At 34.3% G+C, this 21,379-nt stretch overlaps 1 protein-coding gene and 1 long non-coding RNA gene across 2 annotated transcripts in view; one reads left to right on the top strand and one right to left on the bottom strand.

Moving 5' to 3' along the window:
- Positions 1–18,795, top strand: part of LOC138713395 (arf-GAP with dual PH domain-containing protein 1-like) — a 35,860-nt gene extending 17,065 nt beyond the window's left edge. The window contains exons 2-7 of the mRNA XM_069845472.1: positions 245–470; positions 3,566–3,755; positions 5,088–5,318; positions 11,322–11,456; positions 14,173–14,395; positions 17,394–18,795. Coding sequence (XP_069701573.1) covers positions 245–470; positions 3,566–3,755; positions 5,088–5,318; positions 11,322–11,456; positions 14,173–14,395; positions 17,394–17,458 — 1,070 coding nt within the window. The 3' untranslated portion in view covers positions 17,459–18,795. The remainder of the gene's footprint in view (positions 1–244; positions 471–3,565; positions 3,756–5,087; positions 5,319–11,321; positions 11,457–14,172; positions 14,396–17,393) is intronic.
- LOC138713401 (uncharacterized) overlaps positions 1–21,379 on the bottom strand; it is a 207,000-nt gene that overhangs the window by 62,009 nt on the left and 123,612 nt on the right. The window lies entirely within an intron of this gene.

Genomic DNA, 21,379 nt, shown 5'->3' with positions numbered 1-21,379 from the left:
GGACATAAGTAATATTCACCTAAATTAAAATAATTGTACTAACTCGTCATGAGGAAGAGCGACGTTTATTTACTAATAAATGGGTTTGATTAGGGTTTAGCTAAGTGCTAGACTGAGGTTTGTGATACACAGCCTAGGGTTATCCCAGTGATTTCATACATGCTGCGAAATGGTGTACCATAACTAACTTTCACCAAAAAATGTTTTAAATCCGAAAACTGAAAAGATATGAATGATTTTTCAGATCCAGAATGGGCTTCTTATAATATAGGAATATTCGTATGCACACGATGTGCTGGAGTTCATCGAAGTATGGGAGCTCATATCTCTAAAGTTAAGCACTTGAAACTTGATCGATGGGAAGATAGTCAGTTGGAACGTATGAAAGAAGTTGGCAATATTGCAGCGCGTCTCAGATATGAAGAAAGAGTACCACCATGTTATCGAAGGCCTGTTGAAGATGATCCACAGTAAGTGAATAGGTATATTTTTATACAGTATAGGACCATATACAGGAAGTACTTGGTTTCCTTAATTTAATTACTATTAAACTTTTTATGTTTATTTTCTACTAGGGCCTAGTTATCAGATCTCCTTAAAAAAAGTTAAAACTCAGTAGAACTTAGGAATTTTCTCATGAAATTTCGGCCAGTGTGTGGGACTGTTGCCTACTGAGCATCATGGTGAATTTGGTTAAATATGATAGGTAGCAAATCCAGTTTCATAAACCAGCTATATTGCTGGAGAGGATAATTGTGTTGACTGCATGATACCTCTGTTCAGGTTAAATGATCGTTTACTTCTGCTGAGGCATGTGAGCTGACTCAGCAGTCAGTTGGTTGACTCTGGCCCTTCATAGACTGTCACACCACGAATTATTACTAAATAATAATAATAATAATAATAATAATAATAATATTATAATATATATTATTATTATTATTATTATTATTATTATTATTATTATTATTATTGTTGTTGTTGTTGTTGTGTTCACATCGTGTTTCTTATGGAGTACTCCTCTTCATTTTATAGTTTATTTAATGATTTCATGGCTTTTCTCGTGTGCTGCAAATTAGCTTAGCTTGAAGTTTTGCCAAATGAAGAGTACAGAGGAAAACAATCAAAATCATAATTCTCCTAAGTGTGATGTCATCTTCTAAAGTCCCGTCGCTCTAATTTCCGGCAGCCAATCGCGTTGCAGGTCGGCTACAATTAAACGTTGCATCTTGTGATTCGCTTATGAAGACTTTATTCATTTCTTAAGTCTCGATAAATTCTTAATATAATCGCCCGCCATTTTGGCTCTTTCGTTGGCGTTTGCAGAAAGCACACGAAGACATTATTTGCCGCTCAATTGTTTGCTCAATTACAGTGCATTTGATTTATTATCATAAGAGCTACGACATGATAATGTTTAACGGTGTGGCAAATAGATTCCTCATATGGTAGCTCGGCAACGCAAGAACAAAAATGGCGAATGATACTACCGCTCTAGACTTTATAGAGCCTTCACTTCCTAAGACGTAAGCAAAGAGGAGGAGTCACGCCGGGAATAACAGCGCCGCGACTAATTCAGTACATTACTGCAAAATTTATTGCTGTTCCTAATGAAAAAGTAGGAAAAGTTGATTGTATCCGTGGTATTAATTCTTCTTTACCAGTTTTTGATAAGAAAAACACTAAAGTTTGCAGTAATACTGAATTAGATGACATCACCCTTAAGAGAATTGTGACTTTGATCGTTTTTCCCCTGTACTCTTCTAATTATTTTCCCTTCTTAGTTTATATTGTGAGCCTGAGGAACTTTATAGGATATGATAAATTAGTCTGCAGGAATTTGAATTAAATTAAAGTTAGTTTTTTTCAATCCAGCCTTTAAGTGCTATCTCCAGAACAGTACGGTATTTCATAAACCCTAGGTATGCAGTTGTCAGTATTATATTTTGTCCCAGGAAGAATGTAAAATATTTCAAGATAATGTAGTTTGGATTAACCTACACCAGTTTAGCCTGATATGTACATATGTCTAAAATCTAATCGTAGGGGGATATTGATATGTGAACTTTTAATTGGAGAGAGGCACTATGTATTTCAACGTTTTAGAACAATGTGATATGATACATTATTGAGAATTCTCTCTCTTGGTGCTGTTGTAATAAATTTATTTCACAATAAGCACAAACTCAGTATCAAAATGTAGTAATCACATAAGACAAATTACTGAGGTTATGGGCCAAACTTTTTTTATGGATTCTGTGAACTGTACCTTAGCTACAGGAGAAATGTACAGATATTCATGTTTATGTGATTGCTGCCCTTCACTTTAGAGCCCAGGGAGCCTCCGTGATAAGGATATGGTTGTTTTTTTCTTTGGGAGATGGATAAGCACAGAAACAAAATACAGTAAACATGCAGAATGCATACAAATTCCACCACTGTAGTGTGTATGAGAGTACCTGAGTACTGCAGTAACATTTTCCCACAGTTTTAGATACAACAGGGTAACAACAATACATTATGGTACCAGTATGGTAAGTTGCAATTTACACAGTGTCAACATGTCACTGTGTGCAAAGATCTGATATAGCACGTTAAGTATAGTACTTGGACCCGCTAGATGTTCCAGTATTTCTGCCATTTTCTGATTGAGGTTCTGGCTGATATGTACATCTATTAATTATCAGGCAGTATATCTCACTTCACGATATGTGTCGGGGAGTTGTCAGGGAGTCGGCATGGGTAGCGTAGTTGGTATAGCGCTGGCCTTCTGTGCTCGGGTTTGATCCCGGCCCAGGTTGTTGGCATTTAAGTGTGTTTAAATGCGACAGGCTCATGTCAGTAGATTTACTAGCATGTAAAAGACCTCCTGCAGGACAAAATTCTGACACACCGGTGACGCTAATATAACCTCTGCAGTTGCGAGCATCGTTAAATAAACCATAATTTAGGAAATTTTTATGTCAGAGGAAGAACAATTGTTTGTATATATCTGAAGTCTGATTAGTGTAATATGCAACTAGTCAGTGATGTATGCAATGGAGGGGGAAAGGAACTGGCCACTCTACCCCATTATCTCATGGCTTAGTTGCTTAATAAATGGTGCGTTGTTGTTATCACTGGTGAGGTTCAGACCTGTCTTAAGACAGTTGACTAAACAACGAACAACAGTTTCTTTCCAGCTATTAGACTTCAGACATAGATAGTGTACTATATAGGGTTAAATTGATGTATTTTAACCAAACTACATTGTCCTCAAATATTTTACGTTCCTCCTGGCCAATTAACTGAAAAATTATAAAGTTGTCTCTCACATGTATAGTACAATCTAGAGTGTTTTTTTCTCCATTTAAGTTTTGGTAATAATGAAGATTATTTTTTCATAGAAATCAAACACTTTGCTTACAGAGCTTGCACGAAAATCATTAACGTAAATTAACACAAATTAACATGAATTTTTATTTGTAGTTAAACTGTTGAAGAATTACAAAGAAAACTAATGTTATGACAACACATGTACGTTGTCTTTTAAATTAATTGTATGATATAATTTTCTTCAATTTAGAGTTTTGGTGGAGCAGTGGATTCGTGCCAAATATCAGCGTGAGGAATTTTGCCATCCTGAACGCCAGGGTTATGTATCTGGGTACATGGAAGGTTTCCTCATGAAGAGAGGAAAAGAAGACAGTCGTTATTATCCTCGTAAATTTGTTTTATCTGAAGCTGATGACACATTGAAGTATCATGTGAAAGAGGTATGTATTTGAAACTGTAATTTTTTTTTGTAAGAAAATAAACAGAACAAAATTAGTTTTTGTTGTTTTGCACTGTAGAAACATTCCTGAAGAGTAAGTCTTGGTAGCAGATCCAGTGGATAGAATCTCCTTGTTTGCCTTTCCTTATGATGAAACCATTACTTTGCTCTGAAGCGTTAGATGAGATGTTACAAAAGAGCCACTAACATCCTCATAATTTTCTCTATCAACACTATTTACCATTTAGTGGGAATAAATATATTTAAATAAATCTGTTACCATATCAAAAGTCAAAATTAATGCTTCAAAAAGAACCCATCTGTGATTGAGGTTCTGGCTAATATGTACAATCCTTCCTGAATCCATTATCAATCCTCGCTTTAGAGTCAGACGTGAGAAAAATAAACAATCTCAATATAGCTAATGGTGCAATTAGAAAACAAGTATAATCTGAACCATGGAAACTAGATGACTACGACTGACTGACTGACTGACTGCCTGCCTGCACAACATATAGAGATCTTGTGCTGTAATGTCATAATATTACATCTGTTTTTAGTTTCCTCACAAAAAAAATTACTTATTAAAATGTTATTTTCTGCTGTAAAAAGATATTTTGATAAAATCACGTATCTTTGCTCCCCTAATTAAGGATCATAGAATCTATATTTTAAAGAATAAAGAAATATAATAGACGGACTTGTGTGAAATTAATTTCCATTTTTTTGTTTTTGTTTTTGCTCAATGGCTGAACCCTTAACTTGTTATATTTGATGATGAAGAAGTAGAACAGACTTTCTTTCAATTTTAACGGAAGTTCAAGGGAATTAACGGCAGTAGTGGAAAACGAGTTTGAAATCAAACCATTAGCTCTCATGAATCACGAAACATATATGCTTATTTTAAATTTTTTGTACCCCCTAAAAAGTCTTCACTGATCTAGAATAGTATAGACCGAAGCTGTAACATACTGCAAATGTGTGTCTTCTGTTTCTGCTATGCCCTCCTGTTTCCCACAACTCCATACTCTGTGCCAGTCACTGCATTGACAATTTCTTTGTTTGTCACAAGCTGAAAGCTAAGTACCTGGTTCACACGCATTAACACACAATCACTCTCCAACATTTTCACTGCCCACATTTTCAAATAATATTATGCTCTATTTGATTTTTGGATAGCGAGTTAGGAATAAGTTTCTGTTCTGACTTTACATTTCTTGATTCCCTTGTTCACATTTTGTGCTTCTTGGGCAGTACTCCGCAAACACCTTGTGTCTAGACTTCTTAGGTAGTTTTGCTTCATGACATTGGCACTAATTTTTTCTTTTTCCAGAAAAAGGATCCAAAGGCAGTGTTACGGTTATCAGAACTGAATGTTGCGTTTGCTCCCCAGAAGACAGGAAATTTAAACTCTCTCCAGCTCACATTCATTAAAGATGGTACTACTAGACACATATATGTGTGCCACGATGATCCAGCTATCATTGTTAATTGGTATATGGCCATTCGGTGTGCCAAACTTCACAGACTGCAAGTTGCTTATCCAGCTGCAAATGAGGCAGAGGTGAGAGCATTAAGAGTTGTGTAATATGAGATACTATTCCCATAGTAAGATTCCTTCTTCTTGTAAGGTGTGTAAGGAAAAGGTTTTTACTTAAGTCAAAAGATAGTTTTTAATGTACTGTACTACTTGAATTTCAACAGGCCACGACTGTTTGGCCAAGCATCTGCATAGAATTGAAATATATCAGTCCCCTAGCTGCTCATTGTGCAACTCAAATCAAGAAATGGATTCGGAACACCTCAAAATCTGTGTTTCATTGGCTGACCATGACAATATCTTTGAAAAATATTGGAGTGCAAGAAGTCTAATGACCGTTTTGTCATTTGCATGGCATTAGAAAACAACTGCTGCTGCTGCTGCTGGCATAAATAATGTAATTTCCAATTAATTCTAGTTTACGTATAATGTGATTAAAATTTGACGTAAAACTAAAAAAAAAGAAGATAATCAGTGTCATGACTTTGAAGCATGCTTTCTCATACGAGACATCCAGAGCTGAAGTGGATCAAGTCCATGAGACGTAGTTTTGAGATAATAGGACTTAAAGTTAACTTTAGTGGATTATCTAATTTGACTAGCAATAATTTTATTGCTCCATTCTCAAATTCTAGATTTATAAAATAGAAACACTTGTGATGTTAATTGATGCAGCGCTTTGGTGACTTGATCCACTATGGCTCAGAACATCGTGAACAAATAATCTGACCCAAAAGTGATTAACGTCACCTACAGGCGAATGTTTGGAATTAAAACTTGTTCCATTACTGCTTGGAAAAGATCCAACTTCAGATAATCCGAAAATGAATTAAACTCAATTTATGAAAATTTGTGACTTGATCCACTTCAGCTGTGAACGCCTCATATGTTTTATACATTTTACAAAAATTAATTCGTTTTACTGTTACGTTTTCAGGATTGCACAGAAAAGGTATACTTTATATTCTCCCTAAGAGGGAGAGAGAGAGAGAGAGAGAGATTTTTTTTTTGAAGTTTTAAGTACTAAAAGCTAATATTGCAACTAGCTATAGTTATAAGTTATAAACAAGCAAACAATACCCCCATTCTTGTGTAAGTAATAATGCTGGGTTTGACAGCAATAGCCAATTGTAGCAAATGACGTTTAATTGACGAAATTCGTTCCTTCTTTGCTATTGGCTAGAGCTCCCACTGACAGACTAGTTGGTGGCTTCACTAGGCGGTGCTTCCTTTTCAAACAAAAGTTCAAATGAACAGTCTCAACCATTATTTACAAATAGCAAGTGCACTTCACTAAATTCATTCTTAAGTCTTTGTGACCCATCTCCATCTGTCCCTTGTTAAATTTCCGAGTGTTGTGAACAAGACCTTAAAATGGTTTTGTCCTAAATCACATTCACCCAAAAATAAGTGTCATTTTTAACCGTTAGTATCTAAAAATACTATCCCTATATTATAAATTACACAGTTGTTACAAGTAGTTGTATGCATAGGCACTGACTTCGGGAGGAAGGGGTAATGCACTTTTTGCCACCTCAGTTTATAGAGTCAGAGGCATCACCCACAATAAAATTAATGGGGCCCTCACTCCTCCAAATAATTCGAAGAGAGATTCCTCATTAATAGAATAACTAATTTCTTTGAAAAATAAACTAGGACATAAGCCAAAAACTCTTAATTCAAATTCATATGGAGGACCAGCTGTCACAATGAAAATTTTAGAGGCGCAACTCACAATGCCTCCTCCCGTTCAGAAATGAATGTGACTATAAAACATTAAGCAAAATACTAAGTGTGCCTCACAGTGACTTTCCTACAGAAAGAGTCTTTAAGTGTTTTGAGAAAAAAATCAGATATTAAATACATCTATGCTGGAATCACGATCCAGAAGATCAGGATGACTTCACAAGGACAAGTATGTTTCAAAAAGAAATTTTGCTGAGAAGCTGCTGCTAGATGCAAAACATGTAGCGAAGCAGTTTTTTTTTTTCTTTGGCAGCAGAAGTGACAGATAACGTGTAATTATATGTATATAATATGCTTTAATCTGGTTTTGCCAGAAGGAAAGGGCACACGCACACTGATAATCCACATGAAAGGTTGGCGTCTGTGTTAAAATATCACTGAACAATTGACAAGAACACCGAAATCTTGAAATTTTGAAACAAATTTTTCTTAAACATGAAACCACTTTCACCGGACTCTAGTAATAGTTCAAGAAAATAATTCATAATATGATAAAAGAACTAAATTGTTGAAAAGTGAGTAAACTGTTTAATTGAAAAGAATGTAACACTTTCGTGACTGATTATTTGTTTTCGTTCATAGAACATGTAACATTGCCACCTGTTTGTTTCATTTTGTATTTATGGCATAGAGGCCGGTGACTGAAATCCTCAGTGAGGTCTGATGTAACTATAATCTCATCGCTCTTATTTTCAGTGGCCAATCACGTTACAGGTCGGCTACATTTAAATGTTTGCTAATGACATTATGAACTTCCTAAGGCTCGATAAATACTGAATATAATCATCTGCGATTTTGGTTCTTTCGTTGCCATTCACAGCAAGCATATGAGGATGCTATTTGCCTCACCATTAAATATTATCATGTCGTAGCTCCTATGAGAGTCAATCGCGCTGTAATTTTTAGGATTTCTAGATAAATGTCTAAGAAAAACATAGAAAAAAAATTCGGAATCAAAATCTTTTTTGGAAAGAGAGGAAAAAAATCTAACTTCAAAGTGACTGTTCAAAATAGACATTGACACTCTCAAAAGTTGATAAGTAACAAACTTTTTTTTATTTTTCACTTTAAATGGAGGGTCAAAGCAAGATAAATGTTTAGAAAGAATGGAAATTACTTTTAAAAGTGGCTGCTGCTCAAAATCTGCGAGTTAAAGAAATGCGCGTTTTTGCCTGCAGATGCAGAGTGACAACTTTTGTCTGTTAAAACTGCGGATTCTCATAGAAATCATCGCTCTGGTTTCAAATTTGTTTTCAAAATGTTTCCATTGCTTAAAGTTTTCAAGTTAATCGAGTTAACTAGTCTTTATAGAGCCTACGCTTTCTAAGGCATAAGCAAAGAGGAGGAGCCATGCCGGAAGTAACAGCGATATGACTATAGTGTAGTTTAAGTAGGTTACCTCCTGTACAAAATGTTTATTATTGATGATATTTGATTATGATTCCCATTATTATTGCTATATTATTATTATTATTATTATTATTATTATTATTATGATCATCATCATCATCATCATCATCATCATCGTTAATGAAAAACAGTAATATGTCACTCACCAAATAAGTTGCTATGCTGTGAGTTTGTTTTAATAACTGTTTCATTTTTATAAAGCAATACATATTATGCTCAGCTGAAGAAGCATACATTGAAATTCCCCTGGAAATATTTTTCAGATCTCTGAAGTCTTCAGTACTTACTTACAAATGGCTTATAAGGAACTCAGAGGTTCATTGTCGCCCTCATATAAGCCTGCCATCAGTCCCTATCCTGTGCAAGATTAATCCAGTCTCTATCATCATATCCCACCTCCCTCAAATCCATTTTAATATTATCCTCCCATCTACTCTCTGTCTCCCCAAAGGTCTTTTTCCCTTCGGTCTCCCAACTAACACTCTATATGCATTTCTGGGTTCGCCCATACATGCCACATGCCCTGCCCATCTCAAATGTCTGGATTTAATGTTCCTAATTATGTCAGGTGAAGAATACAATGCGTGCAGGTCTGTGTTGTGTAACTTTCTCCATTCTCCTATAACTTCATCCCTCTTAGTCCCAAATATTTTCCTAAGAACCTTATTCTCAAACACCCTTAATCTCTGTTCCTTTCTCAAAATGAGAGTCCAAGCTTCACAACCATACAGAACAGAAAGAAATCTTCAGTAGATGGCAGTATTCTCTCTCCCTCTTTGACAGCAACAAGCACAGCCAACAGAAAACTTTATTTTGCACCACATTACCGAAAAACCATTCATATTGCCTACCAGGTTGCATTGAAAGCTTGCATTTTAAGATTATCTTTCTGAAAAATTGCCAGTGATGACGTAGGTCTGTCTTTATTTAAAATGACTCTTCTTCCAATATTATTTCCTCTCAGAAAAGGATATTCTAACAACGAATGAAATAAATTATCTTTATTTCTCGCATCTCTTTGAGTTTCTATTTTCCCGAACCACACTGGCACACACTCACTACTGTACTACAAAGTACAATAGTGCAATACCCATGCATAAATCGCAAACAGAGACGTAAGGGGAGAGAACAGTGTGGGCTTGTGCCTGCTAGACAGCGGTAATTTTTATGTTATTTATGGCTTATTTAAGAAGATTAGTCACCATTGCTGTTCTCACCCCATCCCACCCTTGAGACCGGCATTAAGAAAAGATTGGTTTATAAATAGAAGTGAAGGCTGTTGGATGGGTGAATATCTCTAGGCCTCAATTGCAGCTTTCCGAGTGCAACCTCAAAAGCTATGGATTTGTACAAAATGCAAAAGCCAGACCCAGCCAAAACGTTTTAGACCTTAGGAACAAATTTACTGCAAGATAGATCTGTATACATCACAAAGTTTTAGCCAAATGAACTGATGTCCGGACTTACTTGCCTCAGCCAATCAGCCACCACTGATTTACGGTATATTGTGTGATAAAATTTGAAGTTAAAAAGATACATGTTCTGTAATATATTCTATCTTCTTTCATTAATTTCTTTAGTTATGAATGTTTTTTTTTTTTTTCAATCTTCTCCGAGTATGCTCTTAAAATACCGTTTTATTGATTTAATAAACATTTATATATCATTAACCGCTGTTTGTCTAAAATATTCAATAAATTGCAATTATTATGACACCAGATATCAGAAGACTATTTTGTTTCTTTTTTGTACATAATTTATATTATTAAATGCAGTTCAGACTTATTTTTCCCTTGTTACCATAATTATGACATTTAATTGCAATGTTTAGAAGATAATATCTTTTAAAGATTTGCTTTGATTAAAATGTAATTTATTTATTCAGAAAATATTATCTGAGAATCGCATTCACTATCAGAAATGCCTAGTTTGCTCTATTATTTGTTGCTGGTAAATTACACATTATTATTTAACATACATTCTAGTTAACCATTGGATTTTACTTGTACAGTGTACACGAATATATTGTCGTTGTTCCTGCAATAACTCTTATGTGACATATTTATCGATTTTCAGAGTTTTGCTCTATTAAATAACTTAAATAATGATGCAGCAAATAATAAAATCTCCTATGTGTAATTATATTTCTTCGTTTCGAAAATGTAATAATTCACAGTCTCCGATGTACGGCTGCCATAGGATGAATAAATGTATTTTTTCTTCCTACTGAAAAATGTCATATTTTGCACATAGGAGTTATTGCAGGAACAATGACGATATATGAATTATCTTCACATTTATAATATATATTTTGAACAGGTGGTAAGTGAAATAATTACTGACAAGGGGATTGTTAATGAGGTCATGTCGAAACATCCCTTCAAGATTTCGACAGCAGGTAGACAACAAAAATAGTATTCACTCATTCATCAGGCCCAGCATGTTGTGTGCATAACTGTGCTTACATGTCATGTGATAGGTTAGGACTGAGAAGAGGAGGCAACTTAGCTACTCACAGTATGGGTTTGGGTTGTTGTTTCTTAATGCAACACCCTCCCTACAGCTTGTTTGGGTAGTTAGTTTATATTTGTTCATCTGTGAAAGTTAATTTGTGTTTGAGGGAAGTTTTCGATTTGTTCATCTCTGAAGGTTAATTTGTGTTTGAGGGGAGTTTTCGACACGAGCTCAAGTGCCTTATGCAACTGAATAAAATAGCTTCTTTTATAGCAGATTTATTTCTCAAGTTGAATGTTTCGGAGGTTTTTACATAATTATGCTTACATTTGTAAAGTTTATGTAACAGATTTTTAGTTGGAATAATGACAAGAGAGCACTTTGAAGTAATATATGGCTTTCTTTTGTTTACAATAGTTGGTATGTCATTTAACAAGAGATTTCACACGTGAAGGCTGGTTGTATAAGACAGGACCACGCAGCTCTGATGCATACAAGAAGCGATGGTTCACACTTGATAATCGGAAGCTTATGTATCATGACGATCCTTTGGTGAGTTATACGTATTAGGGCTAAGCATAATTATTTGTGCTTGAATCGACACACATACAAATGCTTAAAGGAACTTGTACGTGAACACACAGATGAAGTCATTATATGCACAAAACGTTTCAGCCATAATTTGTTGTAATTTATATGTTATAATGGATCATTCAGAGATATTTTAAGACGTGACCAAATGAGACATAACTTTTGGTTGTATATTTTTTTTCTTTATTCACTATTGTATACTACTGTGTATACTATGTGAGTATGAGTGCACATATCTCTAAAAAGAAATTATGTTAGCATCTTCAGCAGCATTAGTTCTCAATAAGATAATCTTTGAAATGGACTATTATAATGTGTTTAGTAGGGGGTGGATGTTGATGAAAAGTCATCTTTTTATTTTCCGCATCAGGATGATGCCTATTAATGTAGAAGTCCTTTCTATGCTAATATCAACGCAAAAAAAAATAATTTCTTATATTGCATTTTTTGACGTTTTTGAACTAATAGGTCATTTTTAAATGCTTTTTCGGCATTTTTTGGTCATTTTTAATACTTTGAAGAACTTTTAGATCATTTGGAATGCATTTTACTTTCTTCTTTACCGATATGTATGTTAAATCATTTTCTAAGCAAATAGGTCAGTAGTAATTACCTACTGAATAAGTGAATAACAGTGAAGTTTGAGTTTTATAGTTTGAAACAGACTCTGAAGTCCATCCCTCATTCCACTGAAGGCTTCACTTCCCACAACGGAAGTAATATAAAATGCTTGACAATCATCTTAGTTTAAGTGAAGGCTTTGACTGCTACTGTTCTTTTGTTGGTACGAGGGTGTCTTTAGAATTTATGTTTAGAAGGAGGGAAACTTTCACAGTGTCCTGGACAGGACGTTGTGTCCTCAATATGGTTCAGAAGGGATGTCTACTGTAGTAGACAGTATTTTTAACACAAAGATTGCAAGAATGCACACTGCGCCCACAATTTGTTTCGTCATTCACACTCCTTCATCTGGAAGATCTGGTAACAAAAGTGAAGTGTGAAAGGAGGAGGAGACGGAGAATTAAGGCACTGACATGGACCACCTCTGATTGAAACACATTGTAAACCCTCATTAAAAACTATAGTTTTCCCTTGAAACCTTCATTTTGTTGCAGGTTCTTTTCCTTTATCTTAGCCAAATTCCAGGAAGTTGCCTCCTCTCTCCAAAATTTGCAGGGCAGTCATTGAAACAAGGTGACTAATTTTTAAGAAGTTGTGGTCCGATACGGTGAATAATATTTATATGGCATTTTCTTTTAATTTTATGTCATTTTTCCATTAGTTTAAGGGCATTTTAATGATCATTTTAAGTAGATTTTTAGGTCATCAACATCCGCTCCCTAGTGATTAGTTATGTTGAAGAAATCTTCATTTGATTATCAAAGGTCACTGTAATTAAAATTCAAAATTTCTGTAAGAATACTTGAAATTCTTACATGAATATTATAAAAATAGTCTACTTTTAACGCACTTGAGTTCTTAAACATTTTAGCTTTCTAATGTAATTTATTTTTGAGATGTGTGCAGTACTTGTAAAGTTAGGAATATTTTTTTAACATACTATGTAATAGTAAATAAAGAAGAAGCTATGCATCTAAACGTTGTGTCTAACACCTTAAATTATTCCTATATTATCGATTATAACACTATATAAATTACATCAAAATGTGGCTGCAACCTTTTGTGCATTTGCAGTTTAAATATGAGAAAATTTATAATTATTTTCATGTATATACATACAAGCCTTCTTCAAGCATTTACAGTATGACCAAGGAGGAATGAGAGGGGAGGTACATATTGTTATATGTTTATATAAAGGGTGCGAGTGTAAGTGGAAATCTAGTATGTGAAAGTGAAAGCGTGGGGGGAAAAATAAAAGTGGAATAGAAGAAGAAATAAAGGATATAGCAGAGATATTTGATACGTTTAAAAAAATGTGGATGTGATCAAAAAGTGCAAATAAAGGGAAACAGGAAAAGATCGAGAAGTATAGGGGAGAGAGAAAGTGTATAAGCAGACGTGCAGAATAAAATATAAGGAGGCTATTTATAGGAAGTGAGAATAGTGAAGGCTATTTATAGGAAGTGAGAATAGTGACAATGGATTAAGTGTAAGCAGAATAGTGAGAAAGTGAAAGTGAGCGCAAAAAGGAATGAGAGAAAATAGTGAGAAAGGATTAAGAGAAGTGAACAAGTGACAGCATAAAATTAGTACTAACATTTGAACGTTGGAACAGTAAATGAATACAAAAGAAAGATAGGAGAAAAGGTCAAAGAACAAATAGGACAAATAATTAAATGTATGAGTGCTGAGCAATATGATAATTTATAGAGATAATTTGAAATTGAGAGTTTAGTGAATAGTAGTTAGAGGATAAAGGGGTTGTGAAAGTAGTATAGAATATTAGATATATTAGGATTAAGGAACAAATAGAGAATAGCAAATGAAATGTAGGAGAAATACTGAAGGGAAGTTTTGACCAAATAACAAAAAAGGTACATAGTGTAATTGGGAGTATTTGTGTAGACGTGTACTGCAAATAATGTGTTATTGTAATAATATGTTAATGGTGGCACCGGATACAGAAATGTGAGGTCCACCATTACATGTAAAGAAGTGCTGTGACGAAATATATCATATCATCATATCATATCATATATGTTTATATCATTCACAGGATGCTCACCCCAAAGGTGAAATATTTCTAGGCCACATGTTAGATGGCTACAGTGTAAGGGTAGGTGTTCCTCCTGGAACAAGAGATCAGGGATTTTCATTTACACTACGGACACCTGAACGGTCATACAATCTGTCTGCCACTAGTGATGATGATAGAGATGAATGGATACAAGTAATAGATAGTGTATTGGAACGACCTCTCACACCTCAAGATAATGCCGGTAAGTATACATTTAATTTGTTTTCAGTTTCTTGTGAAGATAGATTTTGCCGATTGTTATTTGGTACCTCAGTTAAAATATTATAAAGATGAACTTCAGAAATCCTCTGACCATAGGGAAATTATGAGAAGTACTGTAAGTTGCAAATTATCATGTATTCAGAATATATTTCTGTACATTGAAAGACAATGAGAGGATTTGTTCACCTTCCTGGACACCTTGAAACATGTTTAAGAGAATAGTGTACCTAATGAAAGATAAGGAAGGATTAATTCTGACCTCTTTAAATAGTAGAAGAATAGGAATAGAAAGTGTTTTCTTTTGTAAAGGGGAGTAGAGTAATGACCAAAGAGTAAGTACAAGAAGGATTAGTGTATAATGAGTCTTAACCCTACCTGTAAAAGTGAACCCAGGAAAATTCGAAGGCCGTGTATACAGTATGTGTTATTTTAGTTATATTATTTTCCATTCCTCTCAATTTAAAGTTTGCTTACTTATTTATTTTTCATTTATTGCCAGAAACATTAATACTGTATGTATAACAACGTCAGTAATATAAAAACAGACACTTCGGTTTTAGTGAACCTCGGATATAGTGAATGAAATATGCTAGCCCGCAGAGGTTCACTATAACCGGAGTTGACTGTAATTTGCTTTCTTCAAAGCTCAGATGTCGGAAATTTTAATTTAAGTTTTCCAACGTCACACTCACATACCTCGTTACAGTCACCTATTTTCACTTTAAATAAAACAAAATACAACTTCATTTTCTCACTGATCTGAACGAAACATGAGCATTTCAGTGTCACAAAAACATGCTACACTGAAAACTAAACTGTGAATAGTGAATAACAGTGTCTATTTGGCTGTTGTACTGAAAAATATCGCTGTCCGAATAACCATACAAATACACTCTCAAGCTGGCAGAAAACTGTGCGTTAGTCCATCACTGCTGTACAGCATGCAACGTTACACTCTGCTTTTATGACACCCAAACTGACTGGTATTTCATCCTAACACACCCTTTCTCTGCTCTGCGCTTTTCTGAGATCTGTGAACAGTAATACACCTCCGAGGCTTCAGAAAGCATTTTTTATCGAACACTGCATATAAGGCATGTAATTATATTCAGTGTAACCTGGTTAGATTTAAACTAAATACAACAATATTTAACATATGCGCAGAAAAATAAATATAAATAAAATAGTAATAACAACAATAATAATTTGAATTATAGAAAGAGTTTTTAAAAATAACAGGGTATGCAGTTGCATGCGTACCATGCTCTGAATATTCACCACTGGTTCTGTTCCTACTTCTGATATCCTGTTTTTAAATAAAAATGTTTAATTTAATAAAAAGTTACTGTCTATGATTTTGCCATTCTCAGCTAGTGTCAAGTAGGTATTCTTACACCGAAGTGATCTACTGTCAAGTGGGGTGAGTTCGGACACAATTGTGAGTTCGGACAGTACTTTATTCTCTCTTTTATGAAGTCAGTTCACACTAGAGCGTGAGTTTATGACTCCTGCACTTAACAGAACCTTAACAGATGCTGCAAGTGACACATGCTTCCTGTTTCCACTGGTTGGTTTTGTTTGGAGAACTTAATTTGGGCCTTTTAAATTTTACGATGTAATCGCTGGGATTTTTACAATGTGGATACTTTCATAGTTATAGACTGAGGAATATATAAGAAAAGCTTTGGTTGTGCATTTTGCAGTTTCTGAAAGTGTTTAGAAAGCCACAGTTCAGTTTGCGTTATTAAGTGTTTATCAGTATCCTTGTAGTAAGCACATTTGTGACTAAGAAAACAGTGTGGGGTGAGTTTGGATAATGCCACGTGAATACAAAAGTAGCTGTGTCTTAGGCAAAGAGGTCATTATGATCCGAAGAAGCTTGAAAAAGCCGTAAAATACATTAAAGGGGGAAAATTATCCTATAGGAAGGCATCTGACCTGTATGGAATTTCCAGATCAACATTGGAAAACAGAGTTAATGCGACAAACATGACATGCCCGCTACCCTGCAATTGGAACCTTGAATGTTCGTCGTCGAATGATGGTTGAAAAGAAGGTGGTGTGGTAGAATTGGAAGCATTTTTAGTTGTTAATTATACTTATCAGCAGGGGAAGAAACAACAGTTGTTGGTTTCGTAACTGAAGTGGGGACAAGGGATGTGGAAGTGAATTTTTACGTCTGTATGAAGACAGTAAGTCAATGTTTGTTTTCCCACAAGAGCTTGTTGAGGACACAGTAACAAAAGAACAAATTTCAAAAGTGCTATAAACTCCAACACATGACAAAGGGAAATTTGTTTTTTAAAAAGTCGTATAAAGTGTATTTGTAAACAGAATAACAATTGAGAATAGTTTGTTCCAGTTTTAATATAGTATAAAGGTGTAAAGAGTTTTCTTAATCAGTTATCAACATCACTTTCATCAATTTTTATTGTTTATCATCAACTTTTACGATTTTTTTGTTAAGAATTTATAATATGATCTATTCACAGCTGATTATGTTAAGCTTATTGGAGACAAAATGTTTAATATTAAGAAATGTTTTTATGCAAATAATATGTAATTTTAATTTGCAGTGCTTATGTTTTATAGTCCACTATATCCCAGCATTAAAAAAGAAAGAAAGAAATTGTGTCCTAACTCACCTCACAGAGGGATAACTTCAGATATGAATAAGTAACTGTTTAGTGTCCAAACTCACCCCAATGCTGGGGTGAGTTGAGACACTTTATAGTAATTTCTATAAATTGCAGTAATCAATAACTATTAATAACTAATTAGGGAATATGTTCCTTAGATGTATACCTCACAATTGATGTAATTTCTATATTTATTGCATTTTTTATTTACAAACTATATAAAAAAGTGTTTCAAAACCTTCCGAACTCACCCCACTTGACAGTACATTTCATCTCTATCACATCTAGTAAGATTTTTAGTTTTCTGTAGAATTTCTTTTATGTAATGCTTGCTTTCAGTTGCAGCTCGTTTAGTACGAAAGCGGGCTTCTACAAGCACAATGAATATCTTCTCAGCAAGGTAGTGGAAGAACTACGCCTTTTAACTTCTTAATTAATTGTACGTATATATATATATATATATAACGTAAGTAACAGTACAGTCTCACAAGTTACAGAGTTGTGTTGGAGGAAGTATGTGCAAGAGTTCTTATTAAGAGAACATATCTGTTTTGATAGGATAGAGGAGGTGCAGTTGTCACTCATAAGACTTATTGCAGTGGAATTCCCATTCGTTACATGTGTGTAATAATGCATTATGTATTGAAGCACATAGTACAATATCAGTTCACTATCACTGATATGAAAGCCAGGATTGCCAGACTTTTGCGTTATTACACATTATCTTTGTAATATGTTTTAGTCTTCCTTTGTAGTTAGAGGTTTTTAAAGAGACTTCCAACCAAAGTCGTATGTACTTTACTCCTCCAATGAAAGTTATTTTATTCTTAGATATTTAACTGAGAACTATTAATGGGAATTCTAATGCATACATATGTAAATACAATGTAAAAGCCTAAGAGGAAGCAAATCAGGTCAAGACTATGAACATCAGTTTGCTATTTATTGTGTAGATTGCTGTACTTGCAACAGAATTCTCTTTGTTTAAAAGAACAGCTGTAATAGTGATCGTGTATGTAACAATTAAGCCATCATTAGCTTCTGACTTATGTTTGCTCCTTATTATTACAATGAAATGGTAAAAGAAAATCGGACAACTACTTGTTTCACTTATATATGTGAATTTATCTAAACTAGAGTGCTGTGACATAAATTGCCTTAGGTGTGCCTTGGTGTAAAGTATCTCCTTATGAGAGAAAAATATCAAGCAGCTATTTTGGTAAAATTTTATTTCCTTTTTCCTTTTTTAAGAGTGGTGTAAGAACGTGAAAAAAAAATCTTGTGAAAGTGTACAATTTCTGTAGAATGTAAGATGTTTTTAGTGAAGACACAAGATAGAAAGCATGAGAGCAACTGTATTCTGCGGCCATTTATACATAAATGAAAGTCAGCATTAGGAAATGTCATACTCGCTGTTTGCATTATATATATTTGAAAGCTTTTATTTGTTTTGAATTAAAGTTTACTAAAATCTGTGGACCAATTCCAATACATTCATTATGTAATAGTTACAGCATCAACTTTATAAAAATGTATATATTAAACGTCATTGCGAATTCTTTAAGATGGAAAAGTTGTATGCATAATATCCCTTCTTACAAAAAAACCTGCTCTTATGTGGGCTTCATGTGATTAAAAAACAGTTCTTGCAGGATTCTAACATGCTCGGAAGTGTGTGGGTTTTAATTTAATTGATTTTTATTATTTTCTCATATACCAGGAGAGAAATTTTATATAATATTCTTATTGAATTTGGTATTCCCAAGAAACTAGTTCGATTAATTAAAATGTGTCTCAGTGAACCTTACAGCAAAGTCCATATAGGCCAATTTCTATCCAATGCTTTTCCAATTCACTGTGGGCTAAAGCAAGAAGGTGCACTATCACCTTTACTTTTTAACTTTGCTCTAGAATATGCCATTAGGCAAGTTCAGGATAACAGACAGGGTTTGGAATTGAACGGGTTACATCAGCTTCTTGTCTATGTGGATGACGTGAATATGTTAGGAGAAAATTCACAAACGATTAGGGAAAACACAGGATTTTATTTGAAGCAAGTAAAGCGATAGGTTTGGAAGTAAATCCCGAAAAGATAAAGTATATGATTATGTTCTCATGACCAGAATATTGTACGAAATGGAAACATAAAAATTGAAGATTTATCCTTCGAAGAGGTTGAAAAATTCAAATGTCTTGGAACAACAGTAACAAATATAAATGACACTCAGGAGGAAATTAAATGCGGAATAAATATAGAAAATGTCTGTTATTATTTGGTTGAGAAGCTTTTGTCATCTAGTCTGCTGTCAGAAAATCTGAAAGTTAGAATTTATAAAACAGTTATATTACCAGTTGTTCTTTATGGTTGTGAAACTTGGACTCTCATTTTTAGAGAGGACAGAGATTAAGGGTGTTTGAGAATAAGATTCTTAGGAAAATATTTGGGGCTAAGAGAGATGAAGTTACAGGAAAATGGAGAAAGTTACACAACACAGAACTGCACGCTTTGTATTCTTCACCTGACATAATTAGGAACATTAAATCCAGACGTTTGAGATGGGCAGGGCATGTAGCACATATGGGCGAATCCAGAAATGCATATGGAGTGTTGGTTGGGAGACCGGAGGGAAAGAGACCTTTGGGGAGGCCGAGACGTAGATGGGAGGATAATATTAAAATGGATTTGAGAGAGGTAGGATATGATGATAGAGAGTGGATTAATCTTGCACAGGATAGGGACCAATTTCAGGCTTATGTGAGGGCGGTAATGAACCTGCGGGTTCCTTAAAAGCCATTTGTAAGTAAGTTAGTGATTAATACCAGGTGAATCTCATGATCCTGCAGATTTGTAGTTAAGACAGACCTGATTTTACAGTATGATGCCAAAGTTCAGGTATTCCTTATCAGTGGCGTAGCATGAAATTTTGAGCAGGGGAAGCTAACTCAAGTTGTCTTTCATGCAATATGAGAAAACGTATTGCAAATATACAGTCTTAAAATAAATAGTACTCAATGTCACGTCAGCAGTCGAAGATTGGTTGGAACCTCGTAAGTAACACCAATAAGGCATGACCTCAAATGATACGTAGTAAAATATGATTTCACGGTTTACACATATCTCTAACAAATAGACACATATACGTATAATATTAGCTCACTCCCTGTCATACTTGGAGAAATCACAATATTAGTATCATTACGTAAGTATGCGTCTGTCTTTTGGTTCTGTCCTTCATTGACAGCAAGGGAATCAGTCATTTCTTTTTTTAAATCACACTTTTGTTAGTAAATCAGTCTTGATAATACAATTATCCTAAAAAATTCAATTAAATTAGTGTCAGGAACTGTTATTTCGCTCATTATTTATTATATCAGCCACAATGCACACTAACACTTCAACTGAACACAACTAACGAAAGGGATATAACTCAGAAACTACTTATTTTCAATGTCAAAGCTAGCTTCGTGCAAGCCTTGCGACCAGTGTAGTTTAATTACAAAGGGACGGAAAATCTGCGGGGTGGGTTACACAGAAGAATGAGTGTAAGAAACCAGTCTGCTTGGAAGCTGGTGTGTGCAGGCTTCTTCTTTACTGCTGCATCACAAATCATCCTGAGCTGCCGCATCACAATATTTAACGTGTAAATATAAAATCTATTAAATTTAATAAATCATTTTGTTCATAAACTGCAGGTTTGTTATGAAATTATTATTAACTGGGGAAGCTGAGCTTTTTAGCTTACATTGATGCTACGCCACTGTTCCTTATGCTCTGAAACTGGGAATGTAGATCAGTCTTCGTAATGTATCCAAGAAGATACTGATAACAAAGTTCAATGTAGTCCACTATTACCTTGAACCAGAGTTTCTTAGATAGTGATGGCAACTAGTGTGAACAGCTAAACCCTAAAATAAGGGCACAGTTTATCAGGTACAAACACAAATCCTTTATTGATGCATTATATGAATATAATAAATGGGGATTGAATATCAACACAACTAAATCAAAATATTTAGTAATTGGAGATGCAGCAAAAAATCTAACAATTTAAAGTGAAAAGATTATTAAATGTTAAAATGAAATCGAATATTTAGCAATTGAAATAAACAAAGATGGGAAGTATTACAAAATTATTGGCAGAAACAGTAATGGAAAATATGCAATATAAACACTAATTTAAATTTTATGAGACAGAAACATAAATAAAAGATAAAATATTCACATTTATAACACTACTGTTAAAAGTATAATCACTTATGGCCATTCAAATAGGCAACTCAGTTTAAACCACTTGCAACTGAAATTGACTCTTTGTGTCAAACAG

This window comes from Periplaneta americana, chromosome 14 (genome assembly GCF_040183065.1).
Source record: "Periplaneta americana isolate PAMFEO1 chromosome 14, P.americana_PAMFEO1_priV1, whole genome shotgun sequence".
In the NCBI taxonomy this organism is placed as follows: domain Eukaryota; kingdom Metazoa; phylum Arthropoda; class Insecta; order Blattodea; family Blattidae; genus Periplaneta; species Periplaneta americana.
Note: the sequence above shows the minus strand (reverse complement) of the source record. Positions and strands in the feature narration are given on the sequence as shown.